At 41.6% G+C, this 24,732-nt stretch overlaps 2 protein-coding genes across 3 annotated transcripts in view; both read right to left on the bottom strand.

Moving 5' to 3' along the window:
- Positions 1 to 13,875, bottom strand: part of LOC147301535 (protein NLRC3-like) — a 37,548-nt gene extending 23,673 nt beyond the window's left edge. The window contains exons 1-6 of the mRNA XM_086284653.1: positions 13,796 to 13,875; positions 13,582 to 13,718; positions 13,399 to 13,497; positions 13,161 to 13,265; positions 11,610 to 11,848; positions 11,379 to 11,420 (exon numbers count right to left, since the gene is read on the bottom strand). Coding sequence (XP_086140779.1) covers positions 11,379 to 11,420; positions 11,610 to 11,848; positions 13,161 to 13,265; positions 13,399 to 13,497; positions 13,582 to 13,670 — 574 coding nt within the window. The 5' untranslated portion in view covers positions 13,671 to 13,718; positions 13,796 to 13,875. The remainder of the gene's footprint in view (positions 1 to 11,378; positions 11,421 to 11,609; positions 11,849 to 13,160; positions 13,266 to 13,398; positions 13,498 to 13,581; positions 13,719 to 13,795) is intronic.
- A 5,699-nt stretch (positions 13,876 to 19,574) lies between these two features.
- LOC147301534 (stonustoxin subunit beta-like) overlaps positions 19,575 to 24,732 on the bottom strand; it is a 45,140-nt gene continuing 39,982 nt past the window's right edge. For both annotated transcript variants that reach the window (XM_086284658.1, XM_086284659.1), the window contains 2 exons: positions 21,023 to 21,069; positions 19,575 to 20,848 (listed from right to left, as the gene is read on the bottom strand). In XM_086284658.1, coding sequence (XP_086140784.1) covers positions 20,280 to 20,848; positions 21,023 to 21,069 — 616 coding nt within the window. In that variant the 3' untranslated portion in view covers positions 19,575 to 20,279. The remainder of the gene's footprint in view (positions 20,849 to 21,022; positions 21,070 to 24,732) is intronic.

Below are 24,732 nucleotides of genomic sequence, written 5' to 3'. Positions count from 1 at the left end.
ACGATTGATAAGACAATGTCAGAGGAATTGGTGCGCAAATTATCATCACTCACCAATCAGTGCTGTCGCTCTCTATACACAGTTCGCGCGATTGCAAAGTGAAAGCAAAAAACAAGCGCAAATTCAAATGCGATTTCAATATGTCACATATTGACAGTGGCTCACCGATGCCAATGACATAATTACCCAGCTACATTTCTGAAAGAATGCAAAAGCATTGACATATATTTTTCCTTCCTAAATTCAAATTCAAATTCAAATTTTATTTGTCACGTACACAGTCATACACAGTACGATATGTAGTGAAATGCTTGGACAACTGCTCGTGACCTAAAGAAAACAAAAAAGGAAAAGGCTATGAATAAGATAGGAAATAAATATGAAAAATTAAAAAGGGTAAATTTAACTAGGAAGGAATAAAATATAAATTAAGGTTAAAAATGAAATAACTGTACAACACAAATTAGAATGAAGGGTAAATTTAACTGGGAGAATAAGATAAAATATATAAATTAAAGTTGAAAATAAAATAACTGTACAACAAAATACACAATATAGAACTATATAAGAATGTATGAAGAAATATAAATAAATATATACACAATAACAGCAGCATATACACAATAACAGCAGCGTGATTTAAATAATGAAGTGAAAACAATGTCCAGAATGTCCAGTGTGTGTAAGAACTGTATGTGTGGGTCAGTACTGTGTGGTGGTGTGATTGAGAGACCGTATCGCCTGCGGGAAGAAGCTCCTCCTCAGTCTCTCTGTGTTGGTCTTCAGGGAGCGGAATCGCTTTCCTGACCTCAACAGAGAGAACAGTCTGTTGTTGGGATGGCTGAGGTCCTTCACGATCTTCCTGGCCTTGGTCCAGCACCGCCTGCTGTAGATTGAGTGCAGGTCAGGGAGCTCGGAGCGGATGGTGCGCTCAGCTGACCGCACAACCCTCTGTAGAGCTCGTCTGTCCTGCATGGTGCTGTTCCCGAACCAGGTTAAGATGTTTCCCGTCAGGATGCTCTCTATGGTGCAGGAGTAAAAGTTCCTGAGCACCTTGGAGGGCAGTTGGAAGTCTCTCAAGCGTCTGAGGTGGTAGAGACGCTGACGGGCCTTTTTCACCATGGTGTTGATGTGACAGGACCATGACAGGTCCTGCGTGATGTGAACTCCGAGGTATTTGAAGCTGTCCACTCTCTCCACTGGGCACTCGTTGATGACAGGGGTCTGGTAGTTCCTCTCCTGCTTAGTGCTGAAGTCCACTATCAGCTCCTTTGTCTTACTGACGTTTAGAAGGAGGTTGTTCCTCTGGCACCAGTTCTCCAGATTCCTAATCTCCTTCAGGTAGGCCGTCTCATTGTTATCAGAGATCAGGCCCACCACGACGGTGTCGTCAGCAAACTTGATGATGGTGGTGGAGCTGGTAGTGGCCACACAGTCATATGTGTACAAAGAGTACAGCAGGGGGCTCAGAACACACCCCTGGGGGGCTCCAGTGCTGAGAGTGGTGGAGGCTGAGACATGTCCGCCCATCCTTACTGCCTGTGGTCTGCCAGTTAGGAAGTTGGAGATCCACAGACACATAGATGAGCTGAGTCCCAGATGCTCCAGCTTGGTGGTGAGTGTGGAGGGAATTATGGTGTTAAATGCAGAGCTGTAGTCTATGAAGAGCATTTTAACATAATTCCCCTTTCTAGTGTCCAAGTGAGTGAGTGATGTGTGGAGGAGATGAGAGATGGCATCGTCTGTGGAACGATTTGGACGGTAAGCAAACTGTAGTGGGTCCAGTGTGTCTGGTAGTGAAGAAATGATGAAGTCTCTGACCAGGCGTTCAAAGCACTTCATCACTACTGAGGTGAGGGCTACAGGGCGATAGTCATTAAGAGAAGCAGGGTGGGGTTTCTTCGGGACAGGAACAATGATGGACTCTTTGAAGCATGTGGGGATCACCGACTGAGATAGAGAGATGTTGAATATCTCAGTGAACACAGGAGCTAGCTGGTATGCGCAGTCTCTTAGGATACGACCTGGGATGCCGTCTGGTCCTGCTGCTTTCCTGGTGTTCACTCTCTTGAAGGTTCTCCTTACTTCATGCTCGGAGATGACGAGCACGTTTCCGGTGCTGGCAGTATCTTCCTGTCTGCAGCCGTTAGCGCCGCTAGCACTAGCATTGTTGGAGACCTTAGCTGCAGCCTCGAAGCAAGCATAGAAAGTGTTCAGCTCGTCTGCCAGAGTCACGGCCGCGTTCGTCATACCGGTTGTTGGTGCTTTATAGTCCGTTATTGTCCTTAGTCCCCGCCACAGGCTCCTAGAGTCACTCTGTTGGAGTTGTGACTCTAGTTTCCTCCCGTAGCGCTGCTTCGCCTCTTTCACCGCCCTCCGCACGTTATATGACGCGGCTTTGTACGGGTCCATGTCCCCCGTCATGAGTCCCGTGTTGTAGGCAGCGGTGCGGGATCTCAGAGCGTCGCGGATGGTTTTATCCACCCACGGCTTCTGGTTGGGAAACGTTGTGATAGTCTTTGTCTCCACGGTATCATCCGCTAGTTTCCCGATGAATCCCACAACCGCTTCCGTAAACACGTTGACATCATCATCGGAGCTGTTTCTGAACATGCCCCAGTCTGCGTCATCGAGTGCGTCCTTTAACGCGGCCACCGATTGATCCGTCCAGCGCGCGACCTTCCTCTGAACCGGAACTTCCTGTTTCAGCCTTTGTTTGTATTTTGGGATGAGGAAGATGGCGGCGTGATCAGATTTGCCAAAAGGAGGGCGGGATTGTGCCTTGTAGCCGTCCTTGACCGTAGTGTAGCAGTGGTCCAGTGTCCTTTCACCTCTGGTGGGGCAGGAGATGTGTTGATAAAAGTTCGGCGCTGCGCGTTTGAGGTTCGCGCTATTAAAGTCCCCCGTCACAATAAGCGCAGCGTCCCGGTGTTGTGTCTGGTGCTGTGTGAGTGCCCCATGCAGCTCGCATAAGGCGGTGACCGTGTCCGCTTGTGGTGGAATATAAATGGCACTTATAATGACCGATGTAAATTCCCGAGGTAGATAAAAAGGACGACACATGATGGACAGTAGTTCCAGATTTGGTGTGCAGGAGCGTGTGAGAGGAACAACGTTCGCACTGTTGCACCAGTTGTTGTTCACCATTAAACACACGCCGCCTCCCCTTGACTTCCCCGAGTCCCGTGTCCTGTCCATGCGGTGAACCGAGAAGAACTCGGCCGGCTGGATGGCGTGGTCCGGCACCGCTGGGTTCAGCCATGTCTCGGTGAAGCAGAGGAGATTGCAGTCCCGAATGTCTCTCTGGAACTTTACCCTGGCCCTGAGGTCGTCAAGCTTGTTCTCCAGTGACTGGACGTTGGCGAGCAGGATGCTAGGCAGAGGTGTGCGGTGTGCACGAGCTCTCAGTCTGTTCCTGACGCCGGCTCGCTTCCCTCTAGGCTGCCGCCGCTTCCCTTTGTTCTCCCTCAAGATCTCACTCGGCCAGCTCGGATCCGGAGTTAAAAACTTCGAATTGTGAGTACATTGTAAACCAATAGAAACAAGAGTGTCACTGTCATACCTAATGTACCCAATGGTGGTGATTTTGCCGATTTAGAAACGCTGAAAACTAACTTAAAAAACAAAGACAAAGAAAAAGTGGTCGGAGCAGTCGTGATCGCAGCCGACCTCACCGGTAGCCCGACTGGAAAAATCGCTAGCCCCAGGACGTCGGGCTAATGGCTGTCTAAATGACTCGGGTAAAGTTTGTAGCATGCGTGCTTGTTGTTTTTGTCTGCTTCCACTTGTCTTTGTACTAGGATGATGTCGGTGTAAATGTGCAGTCATATTTGTTGTGTTCCCACTAGTGCTGTCAGCGTAAATCTCGTTGAAATGACGTTAACGCCACAACACGGCAAATCTCCCTTAACGAGCTACCGCGGATGGCCTGTGCATGGGGCTGGACGGCCAACACGTTAACGAGCTAACTGCGCTAACACACTAGCTCCCACCCATGTAATTGAGCATTGCGTGGCACATCCAACATACTGTTTTACTTTAGTCCATGACGTGCTTACCTTCAGGGTCATACGTCACATGAAAACCAAAATAGTTCCAAACGCCAGATCTGAATGAGGGTGGGGCAGGTTCAATTTGCCATGTTGCAAGGAGAGCTTAACTTCTGTCTCGCTAGCTTGCCCTGCGCTCAGTGAATCTGCGTTCGACTACTCCGCCTAGGCTGCACTGTCGAGCGCACATTCACTGAGTGCTCAACACAGACAGCATCGTCAGAAGGAAAGTTGATCAAATAAATTAAAAATTTATTTTGTATTGTTCGATACATATGCATACCGAACCGAAAGCACTGTATCGAACGGTTCAATATCGATACGAGTATCGTTGCACCCCTAATATATATATATTATATATATATACACACACACACACACACATATGTGTGTGTGTGTGTGTGTGTATATACACATATACACATGCATACATACATACGTGTTTAGACCATTATTATACAGCACTAAATCACAACAATAGTCGCCTCAAGGTGAGACCAAGTAATACCTCTTGTTGCACTCTACATTACCTCTTATCCACCTTTAAAGCCAGACACTCCACTCAATGCTCAAGCTTATGTAGAAAGTTACACGTTTTACTAGATTGGGGCAAGACTGGAATTTGGGTCACCTATCATGGTGCAACTGTGACTGTGACAGACAACTCAGCCTCTTACTAAAAAGATTGGTTTGTAAACCATAGCACTGGTGGAATACAATGCTTGCAAAGAGATAACTATGGGATTTGAGTCACCATTTTTCTAGTGGGTCACAATAAATGTGAATATAGATTGGATTAACTCTCTGTATTATATTCAACAGCGTTTCCTGAATAATACCAGAGATACAGAAAAAGGGACTCTGAACAGCTGCATGCTGCATCACTCATGATTTGGCAGAATAGAATGGCACTGGACATTTTGCTAGCTGAGAAAGGGGGTGTTTGCAGAATGTTTGGTAGCAGCTGTTGCACATTCATCCCAAACAACACCTCTCCAGATGGCTCTGTGACACGTTGGCAGAAGAACTAGCTGAAATTCTGGGATCAATGATCCATTTAAGGACTTCCAAGACCAATGGTTTTGAAAGTAGAATGGTCTAATCGCTTCTCTCTTAGTATCTATTGCAGTTGCAGCCGCCTTGCTGATGCTGTGTGGCTGCTGCCACATTCCATTTATTTGAGCACCAATTCCCCGACTAATTGACACGGCGCTTACCAAGACCAATTACATGAATGACCAACTCTGTCTGGCTGATGAAGATGTCTCATATGACATCTCAGCATATGCTGGATTGTAACGTGTTGAAAACTGATAAGGATAAGGAGATACATGGACTTAATTAATCATAAATAAACACAGCATTGCTTTTATTGAAAAACGCTAAAAGAGTTAAGTTGTTTGAGTCTGTTGTGTTATATCACATATGATGAACCAGCTAAACATAGCACATACCTGTCGCCATGACATTCTCTCCCACTATTAACTCTATCCTAAACATGTCGTCATATGGCGAAGGAATTCCTGGTGTTGGGTCACTAGGAGGAGGGGGTAACTGCATAAAGAGTGACAGACAGACTTCCCCAATTTGAGGTTCCTGAATAGACTCTGTGCATTCTGTGACTCCTTTTTGATAAAAATGGTAAATGGTAAATGGCATTTGTATAGCGCTTTTCTAGTCCCTAAGGACCCCAAAGCGCTTCACACTACATTCAGTCATTGACCCATTCACACACACATTCACACACTGGCGATGGCAAGCTACATTGTAGCCACAGCTGCCCTGGGGCATACTGACAGAGGCGAGGCTGCCGGACACTGGCGCCACCGGGCCCTCTGACCACCACCAGTAGGCAAACATGGGGTTAGTATCTTGCCCAAGGATATTTGAAATGCAGCCAGGAGGCAGCCTGAGATCGAACCACCGACCTTCTGATTAGTGGCTGACCTGCTCTGCCACCTGAGCTACAGCCACCCCTTTTTGTAAGATAAAGTAAAGCTTCGCCTCTGCTCTGTCTCCGTTTGTCTTATCTTATTTTTCTAACAGGGTGTTACAGAGGAATTTTTGCGACTCTTGTTTGCAAATCCTTTTAAACTCATTTAGGCTAGATGTAACCATCAGGCAGTCATTTTCAGGTCACTACAGAGATGTTTGACAGGGTTGAAGTCAGCTCTCACTGGGTTAGTCTCAGACATTTGCGGAGCTGTTCCTAAGCTACAGCTGTGATGTCCTCGCTGTGTACTTAGGGTCATTGTTGTTTTGGAAGTTTTACCTTCAGCACTATGGAGGAGGCCTTCATTAAGGATATCTTTGTACCATACAGCTTTCCATCAACCTTGACCAGTCTCCCAGTCCTTGCAGCTGAGATACACCACCACAGCATGATGCTACCCCCACCGTGCTTTGCTGTTGGGATAGTATCGGGTAGATGATGAGTGATGCCTGGTTTCTTCCAGAGAAAGACTTTAGAATTGAAGAATTGATTTTATTAAAGCAGAAAGTCTTGTTCCTCACAGTCCGAGAGTCCTTCAGGTGCTTTTTTGAACTCCAAATGGGCTTTCATGTGTTTTGCACTGAGGAGAGGCCTGTGTCAAACAACTCTGCCATAAAGCCGAAATCTGTGGCGGTGCTGCAGTGATTGTTGTCCTTCTGGAACATAGTCCCATCTTCACAGAGGCTCTGTGAAGCTCAGAGTGAATTTCAGGCTCTTGGTCATCTCTCTCACTAAGACAATCTTGGGAGAATCCTTATAGTCTCTACCATTAGAGAATTATAAAGGCAAGAAGTTTTCTGTGGCCTCCTCCACATCTGTGCATTGCAACAACCCTATCTCTTAGGTTTGACTTCATGGCTTTGCTCTGATTTGTCAGCTGCGATGTCTTCTATAGAGAGGGGTGTACCTTTCCAAAACATAATCAGTCAATTTTTATTGTACTACAAGTGGCTTCCACTCAAGGTGTAGAAACTTCTAAGCAGTCAAGAAAAGCGGAAAGCTTGAATACTTATCTAAACATTGTTTTTATGATATATTTTTTTAATTAAAAAAAATTGGAATCATGTTTTCAGTTTGTCATTATGGTGTATTGAGTAAAGACTATTAAAATAAAAAAATATTCAAAAGATTGTAGCATCAGGCTCCAAAAGTGAAGCAAAAAGAAAGCTTCGGATGAGAAGTGCTTGACTCCCTGGTATAACTCACAAACTCACATCCTAAAGCAGAAAATCCATAATCTGATGAAAATGATGTCTCACTAATGTAGAAGATCTTAATTTAGCCTGAAGAGACAGTTTGTTTGTCAACAAAAGAAAAGCCCTCTCTAAAGTCATGACATCTTAATATTCATCAATGGTTGAAATAAATAAGAACAACCCTAGGTTTCTCTTTAGCATTTTAGCCAAGCTGACAGAAAGTCAGATCCCTGTTGAGCCGAGATTTCCTTTAAACTTAACTAGTAATGAGTTAATAAATTTCTTCACAAATAAAATTTTAACCATGAGAGAAAATCTATCAGTCTATCTCTATTTATCAGCTACATAGCACAGGCCTTCAAGCTGGCAGTTGTTAAACAGTTAGTTAAAAAATCATCACTTGACCCAACTGTCTTAGCTAGACATAGGCAAATATCCAACCTTCCTTTTATTTCAATTTTTTTTTGAAAAAGAGTAGTTGTAAAACAGCTAACTGATATAGGACTGCTTTCTTCCATTTGTGCTCTAAGATCAGAAACAGAGTGACTTTCAGAGTGAAGCTGAAAAAGTAGTTCATGCATTTATTACTCTTAGGCTGGACTACTGTAATTCTTTCTGAAAAGCCTTCAGTTGATCCAAAATGCTGCAGCAAGAGTCCTGACAGGGACTAGAAAGAGAGAGCAGATTTGTCATATATTGGCTTCCCTTCATTGACTCCCTGTTAAATCCGCAAATCAAAAACCTGCTACTCACATACAACATCTTAAATAATCAGGCCCAATCTTATCTAAATTACCTTATAGTGCCATATCACCCAGTTAGACCACCCAGTTAGTCGTCTCATTGTTAAAAATTTCTATGTATAATTGTATAAGTGTATAAATAGGGTCTGTACCTTAAAATATATAGCCGCCTGAGGTGACAGGAGACGGCTGGATTTTATGTGAATTCCAATCAGAGTGTTGAGAGATATCACTGGCTTTCAGAAGAAAGGTGTGGGTGAAACTGTGCAGGATGTACAGAGGGTAAACAAGTTTGTGGCGGGACGTGGTTTGTGCCAGGGCTGCAGGGGAGGCTGACACACACCAGAACCTCATCATGCCTCCCTTACATGAGCACCATATTATAAAATCTGGTAGCTTGGCTTGGGTTCTTGCCGACAGTGCCGCTGGCCCCAGTGGTGTCCCTGTGCACTTGAGGGATCTGCTCAGTCTGAGCCAGAGGTCCGCACACAGGAGGCACCTGCTCAGCCCAAGAGGGAGGTCAGCATGCAAGAGGGACTTGTTCAGCCCGATCCGGAGGTCAGTGAGCCCTCTGGTCCTGCCTCGTCTGGTCCTGCCTCGTCTGGTCCTGCATGCTGGCCACCTGCCAAGCCGCCTGTTAGCCTAGGGTCATGTCCACGCCTGCTGTGACACCGCCGCTTTCCACACAGTCGCCCCACAAACCAACCTGCATATCACACCTACTCAGGTGAGAAGAAAGCTGGGGAGGCTCAGACAGGGGAAAGCAGCAGGACCCAACAGCATGCTTTATTTATATAGCACATTTAAAGACCAGAGGTACACCAAAGTGCTTCTCAATCATAAAATATGAAATAAAATTAATTACATATACGATAATAGAGTACAAATACATTTCCAGACAAAACAAATCATCAGTCCCAGAGTGTTGAAAGCCTGTGCTAGGCAGCTTTGTGGAGTACTCCATCACCTATACAACCTGAGCCTGCACTTCCAGAGAGTCCCAGTGCTATAGAAAACATCATCCCTGGTGACTACAGGTCTCTAGGACTGACCTCTCATATTACGAAGGTTTTGGAGAGATTTATCCTGGAGCACCTCAGACCCCTGGTGAGCAAGTCACAAGACCCTCTGCAGTTTCCATACCAGCAGTGTTGGGGAGTAACGGAATACATGTACCGCCGTTACGTATTTAAAATACAAAATATGAGTAACTGTATTCCGTTACAGTTACCGTTTAAAAAGGTGGTATTCAGAATACAGTTACTTTGTTGAAATAAATGGATTACACTGCGGTACTTTCCTGTTTCATATTGTCGCGGGTCAGGAATGTTTGGGTTTTGTTTGACAGCTACGTTCTGTTGTTCCAGGCAGCAGCGTTACGGTTGCCATGGTTACAGGGCGACGCTCTCTCTCTCTCTCTGCGACTGTGTGTTTCCTGGGTGAGAGAGCGCCTTTTCGTTGTTGTTGTTGTTGTGCTAAGCTAACAGGCAGAATGCTACAAGCATAGCTCTAAAGAATGTAGCATCATGGGCAGTGTAGTCCGTGTTGCAGGGAGAATGGACTGCCATACACGTTATGGGTCTGTAAGCGAGGAGGGAGAAAAAGGGGAGTGGAAAGGTACGAGTTGTCATCGAGGAAAAACGGGAGCTGGAAGCATGTAAATATAATAATAACCACTTCAGCCAAGAAGAGAGCCTGACGAGCCCAGTTGTAAGTAAGCTATTAAGACTCGACTGTACACCGTGTTCCTGTTTTCCTCCGAAAACAATAAGTTCCGTTGGAGCAGTCTTTCAACGCCTCTCTCTGTCTCTCGTAAGAAAAGTTGACCCACACAACAAAGTAAAGCTATTTTTCGGCTACGAGCCGACAGGGACCCCGCCGTATTAGTCAGAGGTCCCTTTACTACAGTTTGGAGACGAGGACCTTCAGTAATAGTAATAAATCACACAGCAATAGTACATTCACGTTGTTGTAAAAAGCATGATAATATATATCATAATTTTTATGGACTTTCGCTTTGGTGGCCTCAGAATCTCATCTCTGATTTTTGCAGATGATGTGGTTCTGTTGGCTTCATCGTGCGTTAAGTATTGTGATAATATCGTATCGTGGGATGTATGGTGATTCCCACCTCTACTAAATGCCATGCTGCCATATCATTTTTTGATTGGTCGACATGGTACATTTTTCCACCAATAGGAAAGGGTGGGGGTTTTTTTTGGTTTTTGGTTTTGCTCACAAGCGGAGAGTGCTTTTGAGGGCTTTCCTTAGAAAATGCAGTTTTTACCATTTCTTCCCGCAGTAAACATAAACAACAATAGTATTCAGGAAAAAAACATTGCATTTTTTATCATAACTCTGGTTTTTCGTGGCCTATCAACACAATTTAAAAACAGGCATATAGTTTGAAGTCCACACTTTTTACACAAAAAATTAGAATTGGGGTTGTCTTGGGTGGACATAACATCTTGTTGCTATGTCACCGTAAATTGGTCATGCTATTGGTATACCATGAATACTTTTTCTCCTCAGCCAATCAGCAATGTGATCAATTGGATCACAGGCTGGAGTGGTCTGCCAGTGGTCAGAGCTGGCTTTACTTTCTACAAAGGCTCAGATCCTTCAGTGTATACAGCAGGCTGCTCTATATGTTTTATCAGTCTGTTATTGCGAACACCATCTTCTTTGCGATGGCGTGCAGGCACCCAAGCAAAGGATGCAAATAGACTGAACAAACTCATCAGGAAGGTTGAGTCTGTTGTTGGCATGAAGATTGCCACCCTGGATGAGGTGATCAGTTATAGAATGCTGGAAAAATTGCTGGCAATCATGGACAATAAGTCCCATCCCTTCCATAACACACTGGATAATCTGAAGAGAAATTTCAGCAACAGGTTCCTTCAACCTCGCTGTCTGACGGAACGTTACAGGAAATTGTTCCAAAGAAGATGGCTGCTATATTTACTTATTTCTAAAATCTCTGGTTTAAAATTAAAAGTAATTTGAAAACATAAAGAGTAAATGTTTGAATGTTTTATAAAGTCATTGTACAATTTTCTAAAAGTATGGCTTGTAAGACTATTTCAGATTCCAAATATGTTAGATGCTTTTCTAGATTTTTTTCTAATCTGCTATGAACCATCCTCACATCTCATCTAAAGCTCTGTAACCCTCCCTTTTAATGTTGTTTGCTGTTACACCCAGTGAAATAAAGTTAGAGATTATTAAACCAGCCAGCTGTTCATTCATTAGAGCTCAAGCTTACAGTCATACAGCAGAGCTACAGTGAGGCTACAGAGACACCACGTGGAAACAATCAAAGCTCTCATTGTTCAGCTCAGGCTTCGTGTGTTTCTGCTTTATTATTATCTACTGAGACAAACTAATGTATTCTTACCTTCTGATGAAACTGTTGAAGCTTCCTGGGCTGGGGGACTTCCTGTTAGGGAAAGTGCACTTTGAATCGTAAACTGGTCTTTTTAAAAATGACAACCTGCGTGGCATCAGAAATATATAAATATAACAAGTCAGACTATAATATTTTGATACATTTCATAAAATAAACTGTGACAATGTCATATCTGCATACCGTACTAAATGTTTAATGTGTCTTTTTCCTCTGACTTACCTTCATTCATCTTCTCTAAAATCAACCTCGCCCCCTGCATCACACGGTCTGAATATGCCTGCACCATCACTTCTACTGTTTTCAGTCTGTCTGCGTTCTCCAGCTGGTACTTATAGAGTTTGGGGAAGTCATCTCCAGGTTCATACTGCAGGTAAAAGTGGAAAAGCTTCAGCTCCTCCTCTCCCATTTTCTTCAGCATTTCCAGTAGCTGCACTGGTAAGGCCTTCTCCATCTCTGACCTGTAAAACATAAAACATGTCTCATCACATCTACGTTTTTAGCTTTTAGTATACTTCACAGTGCCCTCTAGTTGTCATGTATATTTTACCTAATGCAACTTCAACTCTAACAATGCTGTTAATATATAAATTAAAGAGATACTTATCGAATTAAACTTTCAACAGAAAACAAAGAGGGCTCACAATCTTTAGAAAACAACTTAAAATCAACTGACATTTCTACAAATCATATCACTTAAGTGTGTGAATGTGTGTGTGAATGGGTGGATGACTGGATGTGTAAAGCGCTTTGGGATCCTTAGGGACTAGTAAAGCACTATACAAATACAGGCCATTTACCACTTATTAAAAAATAGAAATATGAATGAAAAAATTAAGTCAAATAAATAAAATAAAAGTACAAGACTCCAGCAGAAAAAGATAAGCACGCTAATTAGTTTTTAATCAAGATTTATACACTGGTTTAAAAGAGGTTTCTAAATCTGCTCTAGAATCAGAAATGTGGTACTAAGGAGGAATTCATAATAATTACAGTTAAAATATATTTTAAATTACCAACAACATGATGATATCATAACTCTGGTCCTTGGAGGACAAGGGTATCAGCCAAGCTTCAACTTAGAACCACTGACAGCTGCACACACAGTGTCATCGTTCCCCTGTCCTCACTAGCATGACCAGCCAGTTTGTTTTTGTTTTCCCTCCATCCCAACTTCCCGTCTCTTCTCCTTACTGTTTAGAAGAGTTCTGCGATTGGGTCCTGTCATTCTGCCGTCTGGGCAAAACTTGACACACAGACCCTGAACTGATGCACTTATGCTACAACAGTGCACAACTGTTTGTCCTCTGACATCCAGCAAAACCTGAAAGACCTGAGTGGAAGTTCCTCCCTACACTTTGTTTGAAGCAAAGCACAAAGGAGACACCTGCTGGAGCAGCTGGAGTCCTACAGATGCTCAGCCTCTTCACTACAGAAACATCTCCTATAACATCCATTCTTTACACTCTGACTGCTGTGTTTGTGGAAACACTCGAACACACACCGCTTCACATATGATCATGGAAACGTGCATGAAAAAGAGCTGAGCTGATATTAAACCTGATGGAGGATTTATTCACAAACACTGACTGACCAACAACATTTACACACACTTGTCTGCAGGAGAACAACTATCACCCTTTGACGCGTCACTCTTGAGAGACACACAGGTGAGTTCAGGTTCATGTTTGAGTCTCTGATGGTTGCTAAAAAAGTTCAGATCTTCAATAAAAGGTTAATCACATATTACTGATATTATCGACATTAGCAAACCTTTTCCCACTTGGCTCTCTTTGTTCCAATGTATTAATTAGCTTTTTCACTTGGGCACTCTGTAAGGACACACAGCTGGATTCAGGTTTGAGTTTCTGATGGATCCTAAAAAATATATAAAAAAATAAATAAATATAAAAAGAAAAATACAAAATAACAAAAAAATATATAGCCAAGGTATAGACACAGTTTAGATGTGATGTAAATACAAGACATGTTAATACTGACATTAACTTACTTTTTCTGAAATGGTCGTGTTGGTTCAAATTTCTTGATGATATCCTTCACTTTGTCACTCTTTAAGGACACGCAGCTGGGTGGAGGTCCAGGTTGGTTCCTGTGAATAATGATGGAGCAGTGATGTGAGTGCTGAGCTGTGACATGAAGAAGAGTCATGGACAGTTAGAGATGGTCATCTCACCTCTGATCTTTGGTCTGGCTCTCATGTTCCCCACACAGAGTGGTTTTAGAGGGAGGGACTCCCTCCTCTCTGTCCTCACACTGATCCATGCTGCTGAATTCACATCCACATCAGCTCACACACACTTCTACCATCACCTGCAGACGAAACACAAATCATTCATGTGCACAACAACTGAGAACTGCACAGGTCATGTCTGATGTGTTGGACTAACCTGCACTCCATCTGAGACACAGCTTTCATCAGTTCACCATTACAGTTCACAGAGCCGACTTCAGCCTCCAAATCCCTCCATTACTGTAGTCCTACAAGTAAGCAGGTCAAACATGGCTGTAGAAGAGCAGCTTTATTTTAGTAACAATGCCCAGGGCCAAGCTGACTGCCTACAGAGTTCATATTCTAACTGCTGGCTGTTCTGCTAGCTAAGCAAACTAGTGTTGAAGGTCAAAGTAAAGAAATGATGTGATACTGCTGGGAGTTACATCACATACTAGCAGCATTTAGTTATTCAGCATTATATTTAATCCTTATTATCTCATCCTCTCACCTCTATTTAGCTCTGAAAACAAGAAACTTTTTGCCAACAGTTTATTGGCTAGGGGAGGGAGAAAACGAAGAAGGGCCAATGAGGAAAAGGGAAAAAGGAAAAGGGAAGAGAGGAAGAAAAAAAAAAAACTAACCATAGAACATTATTACTGATGACCTTCCCCAGCTACCCTCTGGTGACGCATGAGTTATTCTCTTTACTCTTCTTATAATGGTTTTATTGTTATAATTGTGATTACTATTACTGTTCATAGTTGGTCACTGGACACAGTTATTGCTATCATTATTGTCATTATTATGATCATTGGTGATGATGGTGATAATACTGAATTAATGTTGCTTTGGACTGAATAGAAATTAACACCCTCACTACACACAGTCACAATCATACTTGTATTTTTTTTTTTACCAACTGTCTTGTCTGCAAGTTTCCTAATCTATCCTGCTCTATTCTGTATGTTGTACATTTCATAATAATAATTTTAAAAAAACAACAACAACAGAATTTCAGCCTTTATTTAGTTTAGCTGCTCATGGATAAACATATGTTTTCAGCCACTGAAAACACATCTGCTTATCTGTAAGTAGCATCAAGAAATTCTTGATGATGGCTTCTAGACTATAGAAATCATCATCAAGAATTTCTACATTGCATTACAATTTTTTCAACTGGTGCCTGGGTTAACTGCATCACTGGTCATGGCTTGTTATTGGAGGGCACCTGTCCATACACACTTCAGAGGGTGGGGTAGAAATTCTAGGGGTTTTTGTTTGAGTGTGTGCGCTTGGTCAGGTGTGGGTCTAGGGCACACTGGGCCTTGATCCCTTTGGGATATTGTTATTAAGGCTAGATAAGACCATATGTCTGCTTGCTACAACTACTGGACAAGACAGGTTAAAAAAAATAAATATGAAATCAGTCAAAAAATAAAACTGCTGGCCTACAAAGCTGCTGCCTTCATCTGCAAACTGACCTACATGCTGAACCACAAACTCCACCCTCTACTGAGAACTGAAGAAGTCATCACTGTTATTTTTCTACAGCTGATCGCTGAAAACATTCAAACTGACTCATCACGGAGCCTTTTTTCCTTTGAATTCTATAAACCTGCCTGTAAACAGCAGCTGAAACTTCCAGAAGAAGTAGACAAAACACTCAACTTGAAAATTCTAAATAGAAGTAAAAACATGAACACTGTCTTCAATCATCTCTTATATACAGGTTAAAGATAGTCTACAGAGAAAATAATCACTTACACCTGCTTAGACAGATTTAATTTTAACACACACATACTCATAAACACTAACAGGAGGAAAAGTGTTTAACGGTTGGTCCAACACTGGTCATTGGTCGAGCTCTAAGTCCATTACTGTGAACTATGGAGTGGCAGATTTGTGCTGGAACTAAGCTGCACAAAGCTGATGTTAGCCAGGAAAACATTACAAGCTGCTTCCATTACCTTCACATGGAGTTTCACACAGAGTTGATCAGCATCAGTCACAACAAACAGGAAGTTCAGGAAGGTGAGAGTAAACCTTGAGCAGGGCGGAAAACACAGAGAGGCGTCCACAGACCAACATCACAGCAGTGGTGTGTGGCGACTTCTACAGAAAGGCAAGCAGTGATCATGCTCACCCCACCCCTATTACGCACCAAAAACCCCTCATCTTCCTTATCATCTCATCTTGCTTCACTATTGAGAAATTTAACAAGATAAACTGGATCCAATTAACCCTTACCTTTTGTACATCTTTTAGTTTTTTGTTTTTTTTTTTTGATTTAGCTATCATTTTGGCTGTGTTATAGCTTGTAGCATGGATGTTTGCAGGAAAATTTCTTTTTTGTCAAATTTTTGGAATTAGAACACAGAAATTATGTGGTTACAGTTCCTCCAAGACAATAAGAACAGTAACAGACTGAACTAAATGAAATAATACAATATAGTAAAGTTATAAAATATAAGCAATAGTTCTAATTTATATAAATAGCTCAGTGGTAAATATCCAGAATAGCAGCAGAGCTCTGTGCTCCCTTTCTTCCTATTCTCTCCTTTCCTTCCTCCCTCTCTCTGTCTCATCTCCTCATTTTACTTCCTTTTTCCTTTCCTTCTTTAATTGTATGCTTTCTATTTGGACATAATCGTGCATTTGTTCGTTTAGTAAAGTTCATTATCTGTACTTGTAACACTGTTATAAATCTGTAACACTTTGTTCTTCACTTTTTTTTCCAAAATCTTTTAAAATGATAAAATTGAATGAAGTCTGTGGAAACGTCTCCACTTCAGGTTTCGAGGACGCCGTCCAAACCATCGCTGGGCGGAGCCTCATCTCATCATTCTCCATGGAAACCGAGTCATCCATAAGAGATGAAGCTACAGCCTTTAACACAACAAGTAAGAGTATAAAGCAAAAAACAGCTGATTTACTTTATTAAAGTTGTTTCATTCATTAAGACTGAAATTTGGGATTTTTTTGACTTTTAAACTAAATTTGACTCTGTGAACTTTTTGATTTGAAAGAGCAGATGAAAAGTGAAATGTGTAAAAAGCTCTTTAATTTTGCTGTGAAACAAATGTTTAGAATACTGATAAATATGTTTTTATGGTTTGGGCCTTTAATGATAATGTGATGATAAACATGACTCTGAGGAATGATAGGCTCTTCCTTTCTGCTAATAATAATCAATGGCCTGTATTTATATAGCGCTTTACTAGTCCCTAAGGACCCCAAAGCGCTTTACATATCCAGTCATCCACCCATTCACACACTGGTGATGGCAAGCTACATTGTAGCCACAGCCACCCTGGGGCGCACTGACAGAGGCGAGGCTGCCGGACACTGGCGCCACCGGGCCCTCTGACCACCACCAGTAGGCAACGGGTGAAGTGTCTTGCCCAAGGACACAATGACCGAGACTGTCCAAGCTGGGGCTCAAACCGGCAACCTTCCGATTACAAGGCGAACTCCCAACTCTTGAGCCACGTTTGCCCATCAACATCATAATAAGTGTTGCTTTCCTCATTGGGACTTCAAGCAGGACAATAATAAATGGATTTCCTGAACTAAGCTTCCTGCTTTGATGAAAGATAAACACGAAGTTGGATTTGATGTTAAGGAGACTCTGAATGGGCCTTAGGATCTATAATTGTCCTCAGTTTCTTTCAGACAGTCAAATTGTCTTTGTAATGAATATTATATATCTATACTTTGCTGCATCAGCTCACCGATGAGATAGACAGCTGACTTTAAACACACATCCAGTTTGGACAGGTGGCTTACCTGCTGCTTCTAGGCAGGGAGCAACCAGGATACCCAGATGTATCAACTAGAGTCATCTGGGCTGAGCCTTGAAATTACTGAATGAATGTTTTTGATCCTAGCAATTCTATTTATCCCAAGCAGAAACACATATGTATAAAAGAAAATAATACCCCATCATTATTATTGTAGCTGTGGCCTGTGAAGACCATCAATGTTAAAGTCACGGCAGCTTTGTTTGACAGTGTGTAGAACAAACCTGATGACACCTACTCCCAGAAAGCTGCAAGTGAACCAAACACTTCCAATGTCTGAGGTTTTTTTTTTCCAAAGCTGGTGAGAAGCCCCAAAACAGCTGAAACCTTGTGTGCTGATCACAACAACCACAGCAGTGTTTTCTGACTAGATTTTAGACTTTGAAAGAGGAGTGAAAGGAGCCATCTATGTCCACTGTGAGCAACCATCTTTGAACAGAGGCGGTGGTTTACGACACCAACTCTCTGCCATCTATAATCCAGTTTTGAGTTCCCTCCCCAGACGCCTTAATGCCCACCCACATCCTGGGCCATCTGACCTCAGGAATTCGCATGATAAGGTGCGGCCAGGTTTCACAATGAACTCACCCGAAACTCTGGCTGATTGGGACCCACACCCAGTTTTACACCTTGGCTCAGGCGATTAGAGGATCATCAGGGGGTCCTTTTGTCCCTCTGTGGGGGGGTACTCCCACTAGGTTTATATCTGGGACTCTCCACCATTTGACCTTAGAACTGAAGAAGCTTCTCGGGTGAGAGGTGAAACGTCTTCAAGTAACTTAAAGAAGTTCAGACGCTTTTCTTTGCAAGCTCCTTTGACTACGATGACCTGGATGACTGAGAACCTTCACAGACATAGATTTTAGACATGAGTCTGAATTACTAAATTACTGAGCAGCTGAAACAGCCGCATGTATGCAATCAGAGGGAGGAAAAAGTATTTGCTGAAACACACTTTCTTCTCCCCAGAGTGTGCTATGAGCATTAAAGTCTCTACATCCTCTGTGCATCAGAGGGTCCTGCAACGTAATTAATATGCATAATTTTTGTAGACATTTCCCTTGTTGCCAGGTTTCAAAAATGTTTGTTTTGATTTTTGTGAATGAATTGCTTTCATGACTTATCCAGTGATGCTACTGACCAGCCATTCGGTGGCATGCAGTCTGACAATGTCACATTTCAGTACCTTCTCGGTCTTAAAAAAAAAAAAAAAAAAAAAAAAAAAAAAAAAGTACCTCGCACCAGGTATGTGGAGGGGCATGGTCTGAGGCACACCTGTGAGAGAGGCAGACGCACTTGGACGGACGTCCACAATAATGCCTCACCACCATAAAAAGTCTGAATTAGGTCCTGGGGTGGTTGTTGGTATGTGCCCGGCCGTGAGATGCAGAGCTATAGCCGAGTTTTGTGTAACAGCGACTGCAGTTACTGAAAGTATGCTCAAAAGCAGGAGTATGTGGACGGGTCTGTTGTGGATCTTTCACAAGGTACAAGAACCTAATGGAAAACTGTGAAAATTGTGGCGACTGTGCAGAGTCAATCCAACTAGGTAATTGACAAGGGGCTATTAGCGTCAAAATGATTCGGTCTCAGTATTTCATTCTGATGAATCAAATGTGTCAGGGTTTAAGTCAAAGCAATCGAACTAAACTCATGTGATTAAACTGTAAGCTGTTTGAACCTTTTCATCTTTCAGTGAAAACTAGATGGCGTCCCAGGTCTCAGTATGGCCGTCTGTCAAAAAAGCTGAATAAATTCAATTCAAATATAGATCTTTGAATTCATACATAGTGTAAAATGAATCGTCAACACAAAAGTAAGTAAGACCCACTACAGGAATGTTTAGTCAGATCTGGGACTGTACCCTTCAAACCACTCTGTTCTGCTGTTGCTGCAATAGAGACCGCTATAAACTGGTATTTTCAAAAAGCTTGGATTCAAAATCAAACAGCAACATATGATAGAGATTAATGAAATCGTCAAAAACAGGAATTACATCAAATATCACTTGGTAAACTCAGTGATCTGTACAGGCAGAAGGTAGCTTAAAAGGCTCTTTAGAGAGGAAACTTTCCTTTATGGGAAAAAAAACGTCTGTCATCAATTCCTCTTCATTTTTGATGCAATGTTTTATTACAACCCCCCCACCCCCAAAAAACCTAATGTCTATCACCAAATTACACCAGATTCACCACCAGAACTTTGAACTTTGTATCAAACTTGAAAACTATCACAAACTAAACAGATACACAACATATCCAATTCTATACAGGCATATTTATATATTTATATAAATATTATAATAAAGCCGTTACCTACATAGTGTACCAAATTCTACCTTGATATGTCTTTGAGAAAAAGGCAAGACTAGTTTCAATAAGTTAATGCAGTCTTTGCAATGTATTAGATATGTTATTATAATGCATGCCACTTAATACAAACATATTATGGTCAAAACCCCATTAAAAATTACTTAGCCAATACTTTCCCCTTATGTCTGAAACATTTTCAAAAATGACTGAAACAGTAAGAGCACGTGGACAGTGTGGAAAAATCACACTAAGAAAGAGAAATCAAACATTTTCACGAGCTCAGACTTGTTGAAAATGCAGAGGAGCTGGTTGTAAACTAAGCTTCAGGAACAAACATTGTACTAATATTCACTGTAAAGCTTTGAGTTGATAAAGACAGAAAAACAACATAATCGTAGCTTCCATCTTTAAAGGACTGAAGAGGAAAAAGTTTACAAGGAATCATTTAGAACAGTTTAAAACATCAACTGATTGAATCCGTGAATCTGAAAACATGTTTCTGAGTAAAAGAGACAGACATGTACAGACTGAACTATCTGTTCAACAGTCAGAGTGTTTCTCTAACAGGGGGACACTCTTTACACTCAACTTGGCAAAAAGACACTGAAGCACCAGGCCAAACATAAAAACCAGGATAAAGAGGTTCAGTGAATGTGGTGTTGAAGGTGTGGAGGTGGATCAGAGTGTGAGAGGAGACTATGTAGTAGGACAGAGTGCCAGCAGGCCAGTCCACATACACTGCTACTCTGTTAGAGACGGAAGGGGAGGAGGAGATGGACTTTGATTTGTTATTATGCCAGATATGACGAGGACCATCATCAGAGCACCTCAGACTCCAGGACTGCTCATTAAATCCAAACAAACAATCTGTACTGTCTCCTTTCCTTCCAATTCCTCTGTAACTCACTGATATATGAACGTTTCCTCTCCAGTCAACTTCCCAGTAATAGCGACCAGTCAAACCATTTTTACACAGCAACTCTGGGCGGATATCAAATCTGTCTGGATGATCCGGATATGAATGAACTTTGTCCACACCTGTCACCTTCCTGTTGTTTTCAGACAGTTGGAGTTTTCTGTTTACGGTGTTTGTGTCGATTATGAGTTGACAGGAATCTGATGGAGAGAACAAACACAATCCAGCTGCAGTTATTGATCCATCATCTGTTTATTGATTGACACTTTCATGATGACTTCTGACATCAGAGATGTGAATGAGTGATGTGACAGTTTGAAGAGGTTGAATGTGTACTGCTTTGTTTTCATGAATCACATTAAAAAGACACTTACACTTCCTCAGACCTGGTGTCAACCATTGGACTCCAGCAGGCTCCACCCTGAAAGGAGGAGGGAGGTCAGTCCAGCACAGTCTCTTTCAGCATGGACACATGGACATTACATCACTCTCATCCACGTACTGTTAGACACTGATAGAGGAACAGTCCAATATTTTCACAAATACACTTCAATCCATACCTGGATCAAATTCCTGATGATTTGGACTGATCCTGAATCTTTCAGTGCACCACTGTATTGAATGAAATATGACTGATTCAGACTGTGACCTTCATTATCTTTATATTCCCCTTCTGTTTAGCTGGAAAGGACACCTCCCTGCTCTGATTCATAAACTTTAATCTGATTTAATTTATAGTGTTTAACAGGCCTTTTACAGTTGAGTAACAACGGTCACTACAATGTGTCTGGAAAATACATTCCAATCAAAACATTAAGACCACTTGAAAAATGGGAAAAAAAAGTCTTATTTTGCATGGTTGGATCTCAAGGTTCCAAGCAGAGCTTCAACATAAACATACAACAAGAAGAAATGGGAGTGAAACAAAACAATTTTTGCATGCAATTTATTGAAAGAAAAAAAACCCTGAAATAAGCTGATTTATAGCTGATCAAAAGTTTAGGACCACACCTCCAAAAACCCGTACCCCCCAAAAAGAAATCAAAGTTCCAAACTTGAACTCTGTAATGAGTAGCTCTACTGTTATTGTTGATCACTTCAAAAATTTATTGCGGCATGCTTGAGTTTCCATAAGGTGAGTGGGAACACTTCTTCCAGTGGTGAAGAAGGCCGCACAAAGGGCATCTACTGCCTGGAACTGTTGTCCTTTTTTTTTTTTTTTTTTTTTTAAATAAACTTCCCTTGCCATCCATCTCGAAAGGTTTTCAGTTGGATTTAGATCAGGGGAATACACAGGGTAGTCCAAAAGAGTGATGCTATTCTTCTGGAAGAAGAACCTTCTCCTGCAGGCATTGTGTACTGTAGCGTTGTCCTGTTGAAAAACCCAGTCGTTAACACACAGACGAGGGCCGTCAGTCATGAGGAATGCTCTCTGCAACATCTGGACATAGCCAGCGGCTGTTTGATGCCCCTGCACCTCCTGAAGCTCCATTGTTTCACTCAAGAAAAAAAAAAGCACCTCAGACCATTGGCGCTCCCTCCACTATGGCATGTAGAAAACATCTCAGGTGGGATCTGTTAATCATGCCAGTTACGTTGGAAACCATCAGGTCAAGATAAATTTTTTTCTCATCAGAGAATAAAACTTTTTTCCACCTTTTAATGTCCCATGTTTAGTGCCCGCTTACAAAGTCGAAAGGGTCAGTTCTGGAAACGAGGCCTTTGAATAGGGGTGGGCGGTGTAAACGGTATACGGTTGAAACAATATAAATTTGGGCAACGGTAGAGATTTTGACTATACCGCGATAGAGCATGTTGATGGCGTCATCAAGCTGCGCCTGTTTTGCTCGAAAGCAATGTAGCGGCTACAAACAACATCATCTGCAAATTATGCCGGGCGACAGTAATCGCAAAGAGACGAAGCACTTTTGGAAAATGAGGAAAGCCGAAACCTAAGCTTCGTCCACTTTCCTACGATTGATTCATTAATGCTGAATTCTCTCGCAGCTGCTCTATTCCCGTGTTGGTGCAGTATATTAATGACTAACCTCGTATTGTGGCTGGATTATCTCAGCTGTTCTCCCGACTGAAGTTTGGTCCGTTTACAGCATCCTGCTATGTGATTGCCCCTAACCACCAGAAACTCTCACTTTAACTTTCATCGAGTGGAAAAAAGTTAGAGCTCATCCTCCAGCTTCACTGTGCTAATGTAATGCTAACATAGCTGTATAGCTAGCGATCACGTAGCATCATTATATACCAGCTAGCCCAACTTCAGTAACCCTACAAACGTCACTACTGTTTAGTTTTCTGTCTTCATTTATGTTGAAAGTGATAGCAGAGCTGTACGTTTGAATTTTTCAGAAATCTCTCAGTCAGAACATGCAATATCATGTTTAGGTGGAAGCTAGCGAGCTAACTTTCTGCTAACTTCTAACTCTGTCAAATGTAATAAATTCTGTTTTCATGTATGCCTGGATGTTAAACTTAATCGTTACACCTGGTAAAGCAGCAACGCTGATTATTTTATTAAAGATGAAAGAATTTAGACAGTTTTTGACTCTCAGTGATGCTGCAGTGTTTGTTTCACTTTGGGACCTGAAGCAGATGGAGTTTTTCCTGACTACGGTAGCCGTAAATTTTTTCCCCCACTCTGTCTGAAATTTTGTGGGGAGCCACCTGTTCATAGTCAGTTTCTAGTGAAATGATGTTCTTTCCACTTCTGGATTTATGGCCCCAACAGTGCTCCAGCATTTTAGAAATTCTTCTGTAACCAATGCCATCAGTATACTTTCCAACAATAAGATTGTAAAGGTCTTGAGAGAGGTTTTACCCATCATGAAATGTTTCTTTTGTGACACCTTAGTAATGGGATGCCATTTTATAGGCCATTAGTTGGGACTGAACCAGATGATATTAATTTGCATAAAGTGGTAGGACTGCTTTGTTATTATTGATAAATTTAGATTTCAGCTGGTGTCGTAAATTTGCATGTCTTTTTGCACCTTCCTTTCTTCATGCGTTTCATACTTTTTCTTACCCTCTGTAATTTCTCTTATTACATTTCGTCCATATTTACTGGCCTGTAAATAGACATGAAGTCCTAGCCTGATGAGGTAGCTCTTCTGTGTTGTACCATTCATTTAGCCAGAGCAGTTCCATATTTTAATATTTATTTAATTTTGAACTTTGAACGTGTTCAGTTGTTTGTGTAGGTGTATATTAGTATTTACATCATGATTATTAACTCACTGATTACAGATTAAATGACTTGCTAATGTGGAAATCATATCCACCAGAAGAGGCTTATTTTTGTTTGAGCTCTGAGTTTACATAATGCCTAGTATGTACAGAAAACAAAATTACATGGAAGGTGGTTTGACTGCAGTGAACTGCTGGTCTAGATCTTTCTGCTCCCAGTGAAAATTCTTTAATTTCACTCCATGGATTAAAATAACATTAAAAATATTTTAAATTAAAATTAAACTGTTTCCCCACAATGGAACCAGAGGAGGAACCACAGTGAGACAGTAAATAAAGCAAACATAAACCTTCTCAATCATCATGTTTTGATGAGAACAAAAAGTGGGATAACTGTACATAATAATTTAAAAAAATCCTTAGCAGCACCAAAAGTTCTGACTGTGCTAATACTAAGCTTACATACTAAGCTAAGCTTAAAATGTGCCAAGAATGCAGGTAAAGCTGCTATTAATACTAATCATTAACTATATTAAAAGAAGGAAAACTATACAAATGTAACTACATTAAGATCTGTGTAGTATGAAAACTATTGTAGATAGATCTGTGTAAATAAATTAATTTACACAGATCTATCACCCTTTCAAACTGCTCATGAAGCACGTCATGACCTATTTGAAATCTGCATATATCATGTGGCGATGGCGCATTCTGAACCCCTATTTTTCTCTTACTTCTAAAAGGCTCTGGAATTAACAAAAGACAAATACAAATGCTTGAATTTGTTCAAGGGAGCAGGTAGGAACATTTCAACTCATCTATGAAAGTGAAGAATGACAGCTGATTAAAGGACCAGTCATTGCTCTACAGGGTGGGCCATTTA

Source organism: Aulonocara sp. 'chitande type north' Nkhata Bay, linkage group LG23, assembly GCF_057382095.1.
Source record: "Aulonocara sp. 'chitande type north' Nkhata Bay isolate Kocher_YH1m ecotype deep benthic linkage group LG23, A_spYH_male_GT1.1, whole genome shotgun sequence".
NCBI lineage: Eukaryota > Metazoa > Chordata > Actinopteri > Cichliformes > Cichlidae > Aulonocara > Aulonocara sp. 'chitande type north' Nkhata Bay.
Note: the sequence above shows the minus strand (reverse complement) of the source record. Positions and strands in the feature narration are given on the sequence as shown.